The sequence below is a fragment of the Lissotriton vulgaris genome, chromosome 1_1 (genome assembly GCF_964263255.1).
Source record: "Lissotriton vulgaris chromosome 1_1, aLisVul1.2, whole genome shotgun sequence".
In the NCBI taxonomy this organism is placed as follows: domain Eukaryota; kingdom Metazoa; phylum Chordata; class Amphibia; order Caudata; family Salamandridae; genus Lissotriton; species Lissotriton vulgaris.
In genome coordinates this window covers 184,777,510-184,794,660 of record NC_141685.1, presented here as the reverse complement: position 1 = coordinate 184,794,660, position 17,151 = coordinate 184,777,510, and the positions used below count along the sequence as shown (strand labels likewise).

Sequence of the window (17,151 nt, the reverse complement as noted above, 5' to 3'; positions counted from 1 at the left end):
ATACCCCTGTACCCCAAAACCCAAACCCAGCCCTAAAACCTAAAAATACCCCTGTACCCAAAAACCCAAACCCAACCCTAAAACCTAAAAATACCCCTGTACCCCAAAACCCAAACCCAACCCTAAAACCTAAAAATACCCCTGTACCCCAAAACCCAAACCCAGCCCTAAAACCTAAAAATACCCCTGTACCCCTGTACCCCAAAACCCAAACCCAACCCTAAAACCTAAAAATACCCCTGTACCCCAAAACCCAAACCCAACCCTAAAACCTAAAAATACCCCTGTACCCCAAAACCCAAACCCAGCCCTAAAACCTAAAAATACCCCTGTACCCCAAAACCCAAACCCAGCCCTAAAACCTAAAAATACCCCTGTACCCCAAAACCCAAACCCAGCCCTAAAACCTAAAAATACCCCTGTACCCCAAAACCCAAACCCAGCCCTAAAACCTAAAAATACCCCTGTACCCCAAAACCCAAACCCAGCCCTAAAACCTAAAAATACCCCTGTACCCCAAAACCCAAACCCAACCCTAAAACCTAAAAATACCCCTGTACCCCAAAACCCAAACCCAACCCTAAAACCTAAAAATACCCCTGTACCCCAAAACCCAAACCCAACCCTAAAACCTAAAAATACCCCTGTACCCCAAAACCCAATGTTTATAAAAAAAAATAAACTTACCTATAATTATACTTACGATGTAATGGTATGCGTTGTAATAGTATGTGCGTTGTAGTGTAATGCGATGTAAAGGTATCCGTTGTAAAATGACCTGCGTTGTAATGGTATGCGTTGTAAAAAATCCGTGGTAACAGTTACATACCGCAAACTAACAACTTAAAACAGGAAGTGCTGCCCCAATTAGCACTGGGGTGACACCCTAACATCTTCAGGTATTAAGCGATGAACTTACCACACGACAATGAACGTGTACAGGGCAACTTAGGTGATATCCAAGGTTTGCAGCTCCCTGTTGTTTTGGGGCTCCCTGCAACTATCGACCCATGGGTAGAGTGGAAAAATGCAAAAATGCTGTTAATACATTTATATTGCTTCTCGATCCCTTTAGTTTACCTGCCTCTGCGCTTCTTCAGGAAATTGGACTCTGTTTCTGTTCTTATGGACCTAATGTGGGGAGAAGGCCACAAGAGAGTCGCGCTTCGCAAACTTTACTCTACCTTGGAACAGGATGGGGAATGTACATTTAAAATACTAATAAAGAACTACAAACTACTGTGGGACTTGGAAGACGATTATTTCTCAATACAGCCCTAGTTTGTGATCTCGTTAGTTCTCACATTATCATCTGCACTAGAAGAAATGGGAGCCTGGGGTGTCTGATCACAGAAACTCATTTGCATACAAAGGGGGGTGAAAGCCTGTTCACAAAGCACAACAGAACTTGTTTATGTAAACGTTTGTACATTGCACAGGGAGTGTGATTCAGTGTGAGTGTTGTATGACAGGAGCGGGCAGTCTTAGTTGCTGAGACATGAATCGCTTACGGGTGCCTCTTGAGCTCTTTCAACTGTTTGAGCGGCAGTCTCAAATTCCAGGGGCACAGCTTGTTATGTTATGTTAATTTTGATTTATATAGCGCCAAATCACCGACAGGTCTCTTAGCGCTTGCTTTGGGAACCTGTCCTGGCTTTCCCTGCGAGATAACCCCTACTGGGCATCCCCAAGGTGAAGACCAGGCATCCCATCGCGGTGGGGCTGTAGAGGAGATTAAGCAAGCTATTGCCCAGAGTTGCAGAGTGTGAACCCATGATTCTAGTAGGCACCGAGGCGAGAATTATCGAGTCCGTGGACATTTTGAGCTCAAGACCCTGCCGCGTCGGGAATTGAACCTTGGTCCCAGGTCGGACCTCTGCATCAGGGTCTGCCCCCTCTAACCAGTGAGCCACACTTCTGCACTAACAGCTTCTCTCATAATCTTTGATTTTTGCATCTACAGGTAGTGCAGATGCCACCTAAGACAGTAACCTTAGAGTGCTTTCTAGACTCAGCCTGCTTTGCATTTTCCAAACTTTGGCCAGCAAAGGTAAATGTGTCTTCTACTAAAGTGTTCTTAGCACGCTTTTGGTAACGTGGCTTGAGCAGTATGGCCTAAAACACGCTCGAAGGAAAAGCAAAACAGTGGAAGTCACAAATTTCAATAGTTTATTAAAAATAGACAAGGAACTGTAAGATTCAAACCAAGTTTAGAGCAAAAAGAATATTTAATAATTATTCAGAAGCAAAATCTAAAGGTGGGCTGTGATTTAAGGATTATTAATTAGCAAAAACAATTGTCAAAACCAAACAAAAAGGTAAATAAATAAAAAACAAGCAGTTCTACGGAATCAATCAGGAAGTCACCTACAAAATTGTAGCTGACTTTGGGAGCTATGCTCGAGAGGACAAAGATAAGTTTAGTCTCAGGTAATGATTATCACTGGAATTCTCAGAAGGTGACGAGCTGCACAGAAGTGGCTTGAAGTGCAAATTTCCCACAGAGTAGAGTTGGGTCATCAAGTTGAACCTGAATCCACGGCCATCAAAATTTGTGAAACTTCAAGCAGTTACAACAGCTGCGAAGTCTTCAAAGCTTCCAAGTTATGGAGATGGTTCAAGGTTGAGGATAAGAGCCAAAGCATGGAACGTGGCAGGCCTGAGTCATGGTTAAGGGGATAGCAGGTTCCATTTGAAACAAAAAGAAGATGGAAGGAGGCCACTCATGTGGATCTTTGTAATACGAGGCTGTGTCCTTTTGGAACAGAAGTCATTAGTGTCAGGAACTGAGATCTGCATGCGCCTACATTGTTATAGACATCGAGAACTACATGTCCCAGAATGCCTTCTGGGCGGAAGCAGCGCTAGTTGATAAAAATCACGTGACAACGCGATAGCGTTGTACATGATTCTGGCTTTCCTGGACTCTGTCAACAGCCGTGCTGTTGGAGGATTGGATTCCTGTGTTTCTTCCCGTTGTTTTCCTTAGATCCGTGTATCGCTGGAGGCTCAGGTGAGCCGATGTACCACCTCGCGTCTCATCTTCCGTGAGGACGCGATCCGGATTCCTTCATTTTTGCCCACTAGTGGCTGCGGCGGGCCTCTTCTTGTGTTCCGCTCGGCTGAGCGTGAACTGCTCTTGTTCCTTGCCCGCTCGCGGCTGCGGCGGGCTGTATTCCTGATCACCGCTCGTCTGAGCGTGTGGATCAAAGAAGTGAGTTCCCTCACGGCTGCGGAGAACTTGTGGATTCCTTCTGTTTTTGGTGATTTTCAGATTAGGAGCCATGGCAGCATCTCACCCTGTACTCGATCTTTAAAGGGTATAGTTGTACCTTTTCAATGACAAACACTTGGCCTAATTGATATATGCTAAGATATATATGTATTCCAGAGTGACTTCCTATCCTGTTCAGACAGTATACTTGTGGGAGACTAAAGTTCTGGATTTCCTTTAGTGTTTTTTCCACGTTGGGTGGAACCCCAAACTGTGTGTTTTTTCTTTCTTGGCTCAAGACTGAGACTGAGTTGTTTCCACCAGGAACTTACTGGATTTGAACCCTATTTTTTATCTTTGGAGAAGGATAATTTTGTTCTATTTTTGTTCTGGGATCCGCTGGTTGTGGATGTGAGTATGATTGAGTAAAAGGATTTTTTGTGTTTCAATACACGGGTACTGGTGTGGTGTTGATGAATGATTATTGTCTTTTACAGGAGGTGTTGTTTATCTGTTCGCAAGAAGAACATCTTGTTGGGAAAGACCTATAAGGTATAGTTAGGATTCTAGCGAGAACATATGAGAGTAGATAGGATTGCTGTACAGTATTAATGTTATGCTTTTTTGTTACAGTTAATCCCTTTCCACCGAAGTTCCTACCCTTTCCCATCCCTCGCTTGATTATCTCTATACTCTGTATATTTCAATAGTCAGAGTGTGGGGGAAGTCAGTAGGTGGACCCCATATAGTATCACCCTGATCCTGAGGAGCCAGAGAGGACGTGACAATTAGGACTATTTAGGATGGGGCCAAGAATGGTTTGCATATGGCTGACCTCATCTGTAGTTACACAAAGACTAGAGAATAATGTGGTGGGATGTTGCAGAGATTAACTACCAGTCCATACATCATCTTTAGTTTTTCTCAATGATCAGCCCTACGTGGTACAGACATAAACAGATGTTGGTCCCATAGAGACCTATGACAAAGGGACTCCTGCTGCAGCCCCCTGGCTCGTTAAGGCTGGAAACAGTTTGAGGTTCAAGCATTCCTGATCCTTGGAGGTGTGGCCTCAAAGTTCAGGATCGAATGGTCTCTGTGGGTCAGAGCCACTGCTTATAAACACTCAGGGAGCAAAACATACTGAATGGAATGAGGCCACAAATAGTTACAAAAGAATGAGGTAATTCAAGCATTTCCATCCCTCACTGTGTGCTTTTCTCAGTAGATGCTGAAACCTCCCCCAGGGTTTACAGTGAGCACCTTTTATTTTCCCACATTGTCTCTCTTATGTAGAAAGGTTACATTTACAACTAAAGTTTTTGTCACATTGAGAGCACGAGTCATTTTCTTTCTCATTGTGGGTTCTCTCTTGTTGAATGAAACTGAATCTCCAGCAGACTCTTCCCTGGCATTTAGAACAATGACAAGGTTTTTCCCGGTAAGTTCTCGCAGGTTGAGTGAGACCAGATTTCTGACTGAAACATTTCCAGCATTCAAAGAGCTAATAAGGTTTATCCTCAGCGTGAGTTCTCTCATGTCTAGTGAGAGTTGTTTTCAATCTGAAGCTTTTCTGGCATTCAGAACACTGATACGGTTTATGCCCAGTGTGGGTTCTTTCATGCACAGTAAGGGTGGATTTCTGACTGAAGCTTTTCCGGCACTCAGAGCACTGATAAGGTTTTAGTCCAGTGTGAGTTTTCTGGTGTTCAATTAAACTGGATTTCTGACTGAATCCTTTCCGGCACTCAAAGCACTGGTAAGGTTTTTGTCCAGTGTGAGTTCTCTCGTGTTCAGTAAGGCTGGATTTATGACTGAAGCTTTTACAGCATTCAGAGCACTGATGAGGTTTTTGCCCAGTGTGGGTCCTTTCATGTACAGTAAGGCTGGATTTATGACTGAAGCTTTTACAGCATTCAGAGCACTGATGAGGTTTTTGCCCAGTGTGAGTTCTCTCATGGTGAGTGAGAGTTATTTTCCGACTGAAGCTTTTCTGGCATTCAGAGCACTGATAGGGTTTGAGTCCAGTATGGATTCTCTCATGTTCAGTTAAACTGGATTTGTGATAGAAACCTTTTTGACATTCAGAACACTGATACGGGTTATGCCCAGTGTGGGTTCTTTCATGCACAGTAAGGTGGGATTTCTGACTGAAGCTTTTCTGGCACTCAGAGCAGTGATAAGGTTTTTGCCCAGTGTGAGTTCTCTCATGGTGAGTGAGAGTTATTTTCCGACTGAAGCTTTTCTGGCATTCAGAGCACTGATAGGGTTTGAGTCCAGTATGGATTCTCTCATGTTGAGTTAAACTGGATTTGTGATAGAAACCTTTTTGACATTCAGAACACTGATAAGGTTTTTGTCCAGTGTGGGTCCTTTCATGTACAGTAAGGCTGAATTTATGACTGAAGCTTTTACAACATTCGGAGCACTGATAAGGTTTTTGCCCAGTGTGGGTTCTTTCATGTAATGTTAGATTGGATTTGTGATTGAAGTGTTTCTGGCATTCGGGACACTGATAGGGTTTTCGTCCAGCGCTAGTTTTCTCATATTTAGTGAGGTGGGATTGACAACTAAAGCTGTTCTCACATTCATTGCTCTTATTAGAGTTGTTTGTTTCTCCAAGTTGGGTTTGTTCCTGGATACATGTCATCTTAAGACTGAATTTGATTTCTGATCGTGTACTTGTTTATGTTACACTCAGCATTAACTTCTAAAATACATTTCAGATGCTCTTCTTAACATATGTATTCAACTAATTATAGTTTTTAACTGGAAATTATTTTCCTACCTTTAAAGGCACCGATCTAACTTGTCTTATTAACTTTCACTGAGGAGCCCCTTGTATTGATTAAGAGGCCTCTCATGGATTCATTTTCTCCAAGTTATGCCCGGGTGAATTTTCTCTTGTTTAATTAGTCTCATTTAGTGATTCTAGTTTGATCACATTTGATTTAGGAGTTTTAAAGGCACTGATAAGGTCTTTGGGCTTTAGTGTTTGCCTGTTAGGTATGTTCGTTCATACAAGTAATGACAGATGATTAGGGCATGTCAGGGTGGTTTATGAATTATCAATAGCGTAACACTGGCCCCTTTTATACTTCCTGTGCCAGTATATGCTTTTTCTGTTCAGTGGCTAAGACAGGTACATGACTTTGGAGTTATAGGACACTTTGAAACCACTCGGATCAACCCAAGAGACAGAGCAGGTGGAGAAAATCTTCCTATATTGGAAATGGTAATCCAGCATCTTTGCTGTAACGACATCTGAGAAAGAGTATTTACAATGAGTTTCTTTTAAACAATCTTTTCTCTCCTCTCGTCTTCAGGAGACAGAGACAAAAGCTTGCGCTTGTAAACCATGAATATTAGTCTTTTGGACGGTTCTGTCACATCACAACACGTCTACAGATGCTGATCGGTTGGGGAGGGTTTAGGTCTCCAAAGCATTTCTCATAAACCATAAAAACAAAATGTACAGCACTGAGTTTTCTCAAGTGCACTGCGTGGGGATCGATTGTGGCCAATGTTCTCCTCAATCTGAGTTACTGACACTTGGTAAACATTTATGGCAATTTTACTATAGGGATTTGACAACTTTCTCATTCACCAGTTTCTTCCGCTCCAACATCCTCACCATTCCTGGCACATAGAATGTGTTTCTTCTCAAGAGCTCGAGAATGTTTTAACTTTCCTTAAAATAATCCTTTTCGTTGTGTTTCACTAAATTTAAACCTTCTTTTTTCTGTTCATGCTTCAGTCACCTGTAGAAATGGAGTCAAAATTGTAAATGAACACAAAGAAAAAATATTTGTGACCTTATACTTTGCACAAAGAAAGTATTGACAAAAACAAGCCAGGAAATCTGTTGAGTATCATTTCTGATAGTGGTGAAACAGCTCGGGGACACTGTAGATTGGGAGCTTCGGATTACTGGAGCTCATGGATGTGAGAGAAAACGTATTTAATAATTAAGAAAGAAACACAAGTTGCACATATATTGCGACATAGATTTTCAGAAGCAGCCAACACTATCAATTTACACTCTCTGTGAAACAGGCTGGCATGATAGTGAGATATTTGTAATTCTTTTAATGAATTGTTAGATGTTACTTACTCCCCTACTCACTCAAACTATTCATCTATTCCTTTTTCCAGTGATCTAGGAAGGGACATTTTATTGAAAAAAGGAATTCGCCTAGTTGTAATCAATGCTTTAAATGCCACTGTAGACTGACACGGTGTCCAGTTAGCTCAGTGGAATTCACTATTTCAAATTGTGCGGATGATAAGGACTTACTTGGTGGCTCAGAACTCATCATGCTCCTCCTACAGGAACCAGGCACTGCAACACCTGAAAAAGTGAAAAAACCAGCACAACAGTAAAGGAAACCAAAAAGGGTCAGGAAAAGAAAAACACAAAATAGAGCAAAGGGGAAAAAAAGCTATCTTCCACTTTGACCTCAGGGGTCCAGCACAGGAAACTGTGCAGCAGATGCTTGTGAACCCATAAGTTACATATAAACACAGTGCCTCCAAGGTCAGCACCAGGTACGGCTCCACCGGTTGCACCACCCTAAAGCAAGCCTTGTGTGCATGTGTGTCCACACACATATACTGTGTCTTTTGGTTGTAGTAGATAAGACAGAAAAGGATAGTTTAGGAGGAAGTAAAGAGATGGAAGTCAGATCAAGAGAGAAAAGACGCAGAAAGAACAGTCAGAGGGGGGAGAGTATCACCTGGTGTAGAGGAGAAGCCAAATGTGCCAATAGTTAAGGAACTGCTGGGCAAAACTGACCTAAGAAGGAACTGGACTTGCACTACACCCCCAACATTTCCAGGAGGAATGTGGCTCCATCATATTATTATCAGAAGTTGGATAACAACAAGAATAGTGCACAGAGGGAGTCAAATGTTGAAGCTGAAGAGACAAAAAAAAACTGAGATCAAGAAAGGGAATAGAGAAAGAAGAAACCGGGGAAAAGGAAACTTAAGAGTTATAGGAATCCTTACCTGACAGTTATATTATATATTGTTCCTCCAAGGGTGGCAGCCACGCTGCACTGCCTGGTCATCCCAGAATACCTTGAAAGGAAGTAAAGAAATAGTTTTGCGTCAGACGACTATCACACTTCATCACATTTTACAAATAACCGTCCTGTACTTGCAAAACAAAAGAATCTCTTGTTCTCTGGAGGCCATTGTGATGCAAATATGGGTATGAATAAATACTTTTTTGGTTCACCAAAAACCACGATCCCTTGCTGGAAAAGGTCTCTGTGAATATAGAGTGCACCCACAGTCTCAGAGAAGAAACCCTAACAACCCAGTCCACGTCTTCATAACCCCATCTTAACATTTACAGACCATGAAACTTGCAAATCAAAACAATCTGGTTTGCAAAGGTATGTTAAAGTCCTTGAACATAATTCTGCCCACACTTCATAAATCAACCAGACTCTTATATTTATTCAAACCAAGCTCTCTGAGCAACTGCAATTCACGTTCAAGCTGATGCAGAGTTTGAATGCTGAGAAATGGAAGCAACAAAGCATCAATGTGTTGGTGCTTTTATCTATAACTTATCTGAAGGGATGATGCGGAGGGTCAGTATAAATAAATCCTTCACGAGACAAAGCTTGGAACATTGAAATGTTTAGACCTCCATTGGAGACAACGGAGCAGCAGCAGCCTATACAACCTGATATAGGCCCGCTGCTCTCAACCTTACAATGTCCTAATACACAGCCTCTGCCTCTCTGAAATATATGGATTGGGCAGGAGAAGGCAGAAGATAGCGCCTGCAGCAGGCCACACAGGAGCCCCCCCCCCTTCCTCCCCCTGTAGCTCGCAGTGTCACTGGCATTTCGGAAGGAGGGGGGGTTCTGCTCATCTCTTGCATCTCCCCGGCTCACCTGAATGATGAAAAGCAGTTTAGCCGAGCCCAGGGAGAGCCAGCGGCCGACTTCAGCCTCCTTTCACAGCTATTGCTGTGACTGTTCAACAATTAACCCCTGTGGTCCTGTATGCTACTGTTAACTGTTCAACATTCACACTTACAGCAGTTTGGAGTACTGGAGGTGTTTCAACCCCCTTGGTCTCTGGGACACTGTTGTTTTATTGATTAACACATTCTGCCCTCATGGGGCATACAGTGTAATGACCTTATAGTCAGCCATAGCAGGCAATACTGCCCATTAAAGGATCACTCCCATGGTAAAGGCCCTTGCCTTTGGAGCTACAACAAGCTACAAAGCTATATTATAGGTTTCAAATAATTACTGAAGGCATAAATATGGTTACTCAGTCAGAGAAATAATTATCATAATATTTGCAGGAGAATCACATAAAGGGAACCTCTAAAGTATATCAAAAGCCAGAATCAGAAATAACTCTAGCTGTAAAGTCAATTGACAGACCACCTCAACAAATGTGTGCTAAGAAATAAGAAAACGTTTTTCTATAATATCAAATAGCAAACTGACATAGAATCTGCTTAGTTACAGGCCTCTCCTCCTCTGCACCCCTAGACAGGCCTCACCTCCTCTGCACCCCTAGACAGGCCTCACCTCCTCTGAATCCCTGGACAGGCCTCTCCTCCTCTGCACCCCTGGGCAGGCCTCATCTCCTCTGCCTTCCTGGACAGGCCTCTCCTCCTCTGCACCCCTGGACAGGCCTCTCCTCCTCTGCACCCCTGGGCAGGCCTCTCTTCCTCTACACCCCTGGGCAGGCCTCATCTCATCTGCCTTCCTGGACAGGCCTCTCCTCCTCTGCACCCCTGGACAGGCCTCTCCTCCTCTGCACCCCTGGGCAGGCCTCTCCTCCTCTACACCCCTGGACAGGCCTCACCTCCTCTGCACCTCTGGACAGTCCTCTCCTCCTCTGCATCGCTGGACAGGCCTCTCCTCCTCTGACCTCTGGACAGGCCTCACCTCCTCTGCACCCCTGGACAGGCCTCTCCTCCTCTACACCCCTGGACAGGCCTCTCCTCCTCTGCACCCCTGGACAGGCCTCACCTCCTCTGCACCCCTGGACAGGCCTCACTTCCTCTGAATCCCTGGACAGGCCTCTCCTCCTCTGCACCCCTCCTCCTCTGCTTCCCTGGAAAGGCCCCACCTCCTCTGCACCCCTGAACAGGCCTCACCTCCTCTGCACCCCTGGACAGGCCCCACCTCCTCTGCACCCCTGGACAAGCCTCACCTCCTCAGCACCCCTGGACAGGCCTCTCCTCCTCTGCTCCCCTGGACAGGCCTTGCCTCCTCTGCACCCATGGACCGGCCTCACCTCCTCTGCACCCCTGGACAGGCCTCTCCTCCTCTGCACCCCTGGACAGGCCTCACCTCCTCTGCACCCCTGGACAAGCCTCTCCTCCTCTGCACCCCTGGACAGGCCTCACCTCCTCTGCACCCCAGGACAGCCTTTACCTCCCCTTGAAAGCGGAAATCTCTGCCGCCTACCTGTTTCGTTGCTCTTTTGCAGGAGTAAAACCTTGGATTTCAGCAAACCCTGCCAGCCCTCTTCCCGCCTCCCGCTGCCCGGCTCTGGTTCCATCTGAGTCCTGCAGGCGAGCGGAGCGCGGTCCGAGGAGGATACCAAAAACTACAACTCCCATCAGCCTAGCGGCGTACGCCGCGCCATCCACGCGCCAGGAGGCGTACAAATTGCGCGACACCCCGGTCGAGGGGTGGGAAGCCCTTGAAAGCGGAAATCTCTGCCGCCTACCTGTTTCGTTGCTCTTTTGCAGGAGTAAAACCTTGGATTTCAGCAAACCCTGCCAGCCCTCTTCCCGCCTCCCGCTGCCCGGCTCTGGTTCCATCTGAGTCCTGCAGGCGAGCGGAGCGCGGTCCGAGGAGGATACCAAAAACTACAACTCCCATCAGCCTAGCGGCGCACGCCGCGCCATCCACGCGCCAGGAGGCGTACAAATTGCGCGACACCCCGGTCGAGGGGTGGGAAGCCCTTGAAAGCGGAAATCTCTGCCGCCTACCTGTTTCGTTGCTCTTTTGCAGGAGTAAAACCTTGGATTTCAGCAAACCCTGCCAGCCCTCTTCCCGCCTCCCGCTGCCCGGCTCTGGTTCCATCTGAGTCCTGCAGGCGAGCGGAGCGCGGTCCGAGGAGGATACCAAAAACTACAACTCCCATCAGCCTAGCGGCGCACGCCGCGCCATCCACGCGCCAGGAGGCGTACAAATTGCGCGACACCCCGGTCGAGGGGTGGGAAGCCCTTGAAAGCGGAAATCTCTGCCGCCTACCTGTTTCGTTGCTCTTTTGCAGGAGTAAAACCTTGGATTTCAGCAAACCCTGCCAGCCCTCTTCCCGCCTCCCGCTGCCCGGCTCTGGTTCCATCTGAGTCCAGCAGGCGAGCGGAGCGCGGTCCGAGGAGGATACCAAAAACTACAACTCCCATCAGCCTAGCGGCGCACGCCGCGCCATCCACGCGCCAGGAGGCGTACAAATTGCGCGACACCCCCGTCTCGCGGGACGCGAGCGGGACGCCGGGCGAAGCCCGGGCCAAGGGCGGGCCCGTTTTAGCCCGTTCTAGACAGTGAGAGACTGGACTGGGCCAACCCTCTAACTCCCACCCTCTAAACCGAACTGTGGCAAGGTAAAAACACTTTAATATCTACATTGTAATTGGACTATCATTGACGCATATTTCTAGGGTCTTGCTGCTAATAATTGTTTGTTCAACATGTCAAAACAAAAAACGCCTGTCACCCGGCTAATACAATGCACAATTACCTGGTCCAGGTAGTGACAAAAATTAATAACAATCGGAGGACCTCCCTGGGTATGGGAGACTCACCACCTTGTGCTCAAATTAATCAATCAGGGGTGTCTCAGTCTGTCACAGATGATCTCATTGTCACCGACCCTATTGAAGACCTAGAAGAGCACTCTGCAATTAGTGTTTCAATGGCCTCAATGGACCAACGACTTGACCCTTTTACAGATCTGATCAACTTAGAAGATCAAGACAAATCTGTAACAATTGAGGAGTCAGTTATAGAGAGCAATACCCCCCCAACACCGGTCCCCGCTCCAAGAGCCAAAAAAGGGATCACTAAGGCGCCACCTAGAAGAGGCGGTCTACGCTCTTGCAAAAACAAACCTGTAACTCCACCTAGACGAGCGAAGAAAAAGGCAGAGGACGGGATAAGGGAGGAAGAGTATGGAAACGAAGAAGGGGAGGATACCCTCTTAATCAAACTGATGGGCACATTAGAGTCCAAACTACTAGGATTAATGAAACCCCTCATATCAAAAGTTGACCAACTAGCTAATAAGGTCAACAAACTAGAGTCCCTGTTAAGGAAAACCAATGAGGGGGTGGGGGAAATACCAAATCTAGTAGCATCCAAATTTGAACAAATGGAGACTGTGGGAAAATCACTCGGGGTGCACATGAACACTGGCCTACAAGCTCCATCAGAGCATGTCCAACAAGTCAGCCCTAGGAACGATAATACCCCTGACTTGGCCCTAGTCCCAGATGCAGCCCAATTAGTGGGCAACAGCATCCTTGAGATTCTAAACCCAGAAACTGCCCCAGTTGAACTAATTGTTGAAGCCTCGCCTCTTATCTTAGTACTAGCAAACACACCCATGCTGAAAACTGGACAGATCGAGTCACCAGATTCCTTAAGAAACAAGGCCCTCCAGTGGCTTAGTAGTAATATGCATATATCACCCTGGGGCACCTCCTCTGCACCCCTGAACAGGCCTCACCTCCTCTGTACCCCTGGACAGGCCCCACCTCCTCTGCACCCCTGGACAAGCCTCACCTCCTCTGCACCCCTGGACAGGCCTCTCCTCCTCTGCTCCCCTGGACAGGCCTTGCCTCCTCTGCACCCATGGACCGGCCTCACCTCCTCTGCACCCCTGGACAGGCCTCTCCTCCTCTGCACCCCTGGACAGGCCTCACCTCCTCTGCACCCCTGGACAGGCCTCACCTCCTCTGCACCCCTGGACAAGCCTCTCCTCCTCTGCACCCCTGGACAGGCCTCACCTCCTCTGCACCCCAGGACAGCCTTTACCTCCTCAGCACCTCTGGACAGGCCTCTCCTCCTCTGCACCCCTGGACAGCCCTCTCCTCCTCTGCCCCTCCTCTGGACAGACCTCTCCTCCTCTGCCCCCTGGACAGGCCTCAACTCCTTTGCCTCCCCCCTGGGACAGACCTCACCTCCTCTGCCCCTCCTCTGGACAGGTCTCACCTCCTCTGCATCCCTGGACAGGCCTCTCCTCAACTGCATGCCTGGGCAGGCCTCACTTCATCTGCACCCCTGGAGAGGCCTCTCCTCCTCTGCCCCACCTCTGGACAGGCCTCTCCTCCTCTGCCCCATGGACAGGCCTCTCCTCCTCTGCCCCCTGGACAGGCCTCAGCTCCTCTGCCCCCCTGGACAGGCAACACCTTCTCTGCATCCCTGGACAGGCCTCTCCTCATCTGCATCCCTGGACAGGCCTCTCCTCCTCTGCACCCCTGGACAGGCCTCTCCTCCTCTGCCCCTCCTCTCTGGACAGGCCTCTCCTCCGCTGCCCTCTGGACAGGCCTCTCCTCCTCTGCCCCTCCTCTGGACAGGCCTCTCGGTGAAGGATTCTCATTAAGGGCAGAGGAGCCCAGAGTTCATTCCACACCATACAGCGCCTCTGACTCCGCGCTGAGCCTCGGGGCGCTATGCACAGACCCCGAAGAGAGACACTGCTCCCCTGGACCTGTCCAGAGGCGCCCCCCAGAGGCAGGACTGTGGCTCGGACCGAGGCGCTTTAATACCACACACCAGACACGAGGCACTACACACGAGGCACGTGTTCCTCCCTCGGAATGAGGGAAATAAGGGAAATGTCCTGATCCATTTCCATCTTTCAGCCCCGGGGCCTGGCTCCAGTGATGCTGCTGTCCCCTACGCCCCCCCCCCAAAACCCCCTCAATGATCCGTCCCCAATAGTGACCTTTAACCCTGAAGTGTCCTCTCTGGAGGGGGCGGATCTCTGGGGTATTTCTGGCTTGTGGTGTGATTGTGTCTTGTGCAGCTGACACTGAACCCCACTGTACCCCACTCCTGATGTCTGTCCCTCTGGGGGTGTTTTACTGTGTGTATCTATTCTTGTGCACAACTTGTGATAATAAATGTTTAATCCGAGGCGCCTTGACTCCCCCCGGCCTCCTTCACGCTTTATAAACATCCTAAAATAAATACAGAATAAATCCCTCCCTGGGGAACTGCTGCTGCCTCCCCCTGGGGGCCCCTGTGGAAGACTAGGAGGGGCCCCTCTGCTTCTTGGAGGGGCCCCTCTGCATCTTCATGTGGGAGGGCCCCTCTGCATCTTCATGTGGGAGGGCCCCTCTGCATCTCCATGTGGGAGGGGCCCCTATGCTTGTCCATGTGGGACGGGCCCCTCTGCTTGTCCATGTGGGAGGGGCCCCTCTGCCTCTCCTTGTGGGAGGGGCCCCCTGCTTATTCTTCTTGTGGGAGGGTCCCCCCTGCGTACCCTTATAGGAGAGTGCCTCCTGATTCTCATTGTGGGGGGCCCTCTCTTTCTCCATGTGGAGGGGCCCCCATGCTTCTTGTGGGAGGGGCCCTCTGCTTCTCCATGTGGGAGGGGCCTCTCTGCTTCTGATTGGGGGGCCCTCTCCTTCTCATTGTGGGGGACCCTCTCTTTCTCCATGTGGAGGGGCCCCCATGCTTCTGTTTGTGAGAGGGCCCCCCTGCTTCTCCATGTGGGAGGGACCCCCTGCTTCTCCATGTGGGAGGGGCCCTCTGCTTCTCCATGTGGGAGGGGCCTCTCTGCTTCTGATTGGGGGGCCCTCTGCTTCTCATTGTGGGGGGCCCTCTCTTTCTCATGTGGAGGGGCCCCCATGCTTCTGTTTGTGAGAGGGGCCCTCTGCTTCTCCATGTGGGAGGGGCCACCTGCTTATCCTTGTGGGAGGGGCCTCTCTGCTTCTGATTGGGGGGGCCCTCTGCTTCTCAATGTGGGGGGCCTCTCTTTCTCCATGTGGAGGGGCCCCTATGCTTCTGTTTGTGAGAGGGGCCCTCTGCTTCTCCATGTGGGAGGGACCCCCTGCTTCTCCATGTGGGAGGGGCCCTCTGCTTTCCATTTGGGAGGGGCCTCTCTGCTTCTGATTGGGGGGGGCCCTCTGCTTCTCATTGTGGGGGCCCTATCTTTCTCCCTGTGGAGGGGCCCCCATGCTTCTGTTTGTGAGAGGGGCTCCCTGCTTCTCCATGTGGGAGGGACCTCCTGCTTCTCCATGTGGGAGGGGCCCTCTGCTTCTCCTTGTGGGAGGGGCCCCCTGCTTCTTCTTCTAGTGGGAGGGTCCCCCCTGCGTACCCTTATAGGAGAGTGCCTCCTGATTCTCATTGTGGGGGGCCCTCTCTTTCTCCATGTGGAGGGACCCCCACGCTTCTTGTGGGAGGGGCCCTCTGCTTCTCCATGTGGGAGGGGCCTCTCTGATTCTGATTGGGGGGCCCTCTGCTTCTCATTGTGGGGGACCCTCTCTTTCTCCATGTGGAGGGGCCCCCATGCTTCTGTTTGTGAGAGGGGACCTCTGCTTCTCCATGTGGGAGGGACCCCCTGCTTCTCCATGTGGGAGGGAGCCCCTGCTTCTCCATGTGGGAGGGGCCGCCTGCTTATCCTTGTGGGAGGGGCCCTCTGCTTCTCCTTGTGGGAGGGGCCCCCTGCTTCTTCTTCTTGTGGGAGGGTCCCCCCTGCGCATCCTTATAGGAGGGTGCCTCCTGCTTCTCATTGTGGGGGGCCCTCTCTTTCTCCATGAGGAGGGACCCCCATGCTTCTTGTGGGAGGGGCCGTATTCTTCTCCATGTGGGAGGGGCCTCTCTGCTTCTGATTGGGGGGCCCTCTGCTTCTCATTGTGGGGGACCCTCTCTTTCTCCATGTGGAGGGGCCCCCATGCTTCTGTTTGTGAAAGGGGCCCCCTGCTTCTCCATGTGGGAGGGACCCCCTGCTTCTCCATGCGGGAGGGGCCCTCTGCTTCTCCATGTGGGAGGGGCCTCTCTGCTTCTGATTGGGGGGCCCTCTGCTTCTCATTGTGGGGGGCCCTCTCTTTCTCCATGTGGAGGGGCCCCCATGCTTCTGTTTGTGAGAGGGGCCCTCTGCTTCTCCATGTGGGAGGGACCCCCTGCTTCTCCATGTGGGAGGGAGCCCCTGCTTCTCCATGTGGGAGGGGCCCCCTGCTTATCCTTGTGGGAGGGGCCTCTCTGCTTCTGATTGGGGGGGGCTCTGCTTCTCATTGTGGGGGGGGGCTCTCTTTCTCCATGTGGAGGGGCCCCCATGCTTCTGTTTGTGAGAGGGCCCCCTGCTTCTCCATGTGGGAGGGACCCCCTGCTTCTCCATGTGGGAGGGGCCCTCTGCTTCTCCATGTGGGAGGAGCCTCTCTGCTTCTGATTGGGGGGCCCTCTGCTTCTCATTGTGGGGGGCCCTCTCTTTCTCCATGTGGAGGGGCCCCCATGCTTCTGTTTGTGAGAGGGGCCCTCTGCTTCTCCATGTGGGAGGGACCCCCTGCTTCTCCATGTGGAAGGGGCCCTCTGCTTCTCCATGTGGGAGGGGCCTCACTGCTTCTGATTGGGGGGGCCCTCTGCTTCTCATTGTGGGGGCCCTCTCTTTCTCCATGTGGAGGGGCCCCCATGCTTCTGTTTGTGGGGGGCCCTCTGCTTCTCCATGTGGAGGGACCCTCTGCTTCTCCATGTGGGAGGGGCCCTCTGCTTCTCCTTGTGGGGGTGGTAGAGAAGTTAGATGGATGGAAAGAGAGTAAGGGGAGGCTGGGACATCTTAAGGATTTTGGGGGCCCTGGATCAAACATTTTGGGGCCCCTGCGCAGACCAGTTGTGAATTCATGGTCCAATCAGTCTGCTCCAGACTCTAAAGTGTGTCCAATGACTTAGCAGCAGCTCACTGACGTCACTGCGCACACTCCCTGAGACCCACCT

The 17,151-nt window shown here is 49.9% G+C and overlaps 1 protein-coding gene and 1 long non-coding RNA gene across 2 annotated transcripts in view; both read right to left on the bottom strand.

The window, feature by feature from the left end:
• Positions 1 to 2,265: 2,265 nt before the first annotated feature.
• On the bottom strand, positions 2,266 to 6,200 carry LOC147738106 (uncharacterized). Its single transcript, XM_086952140.1, has one exon. It carries the CDS (start codon positions 5,862 to 5,864, stop codon positions 4,719 to 4,721), a length of 1,146 nt encoding a protein of 381 aa, XP_086808266.1. The 5' UTR covers positions 5,865 to 6,200; the 3' UTR covers positions 2,266 to 4,718.
• A 448-nt stretch (positions 6,201 to 6,648) lies between these two features.
• Positions 6,649 to 17,151, bottom strand: part of LOC147738105 (uncharacterized) — a 125,812-nt gene continuing 115,309 nt past the window's right edge. The window contains exons 3-5 of the long non-coding RNA XR_015307462.1: positions 8,225 to 8,296; positions 7,512 to 7,565; positions 6,649 to 6,975 (exon numbers count right to left, since the gene is read on the bottom strand). This is a non-coding gene — a long non-coding RNA (uncharacterized LOC147738105). The remainder of the gene's footprint in view (positions 6,976 to 7,511; positions 7,566 to 8,224; positions 8,297 to 17,151) is intronic.

Bases quoted from the DNA above. Each gene is read 5' to 3' on its own strand.
- LOC147738106 (XM_086952140.1), bottom strand. From the start codon at position 5,864: ATGACATGTATCCAGGAACAAACCCAACTTGGAGAAACAAACAACTCT.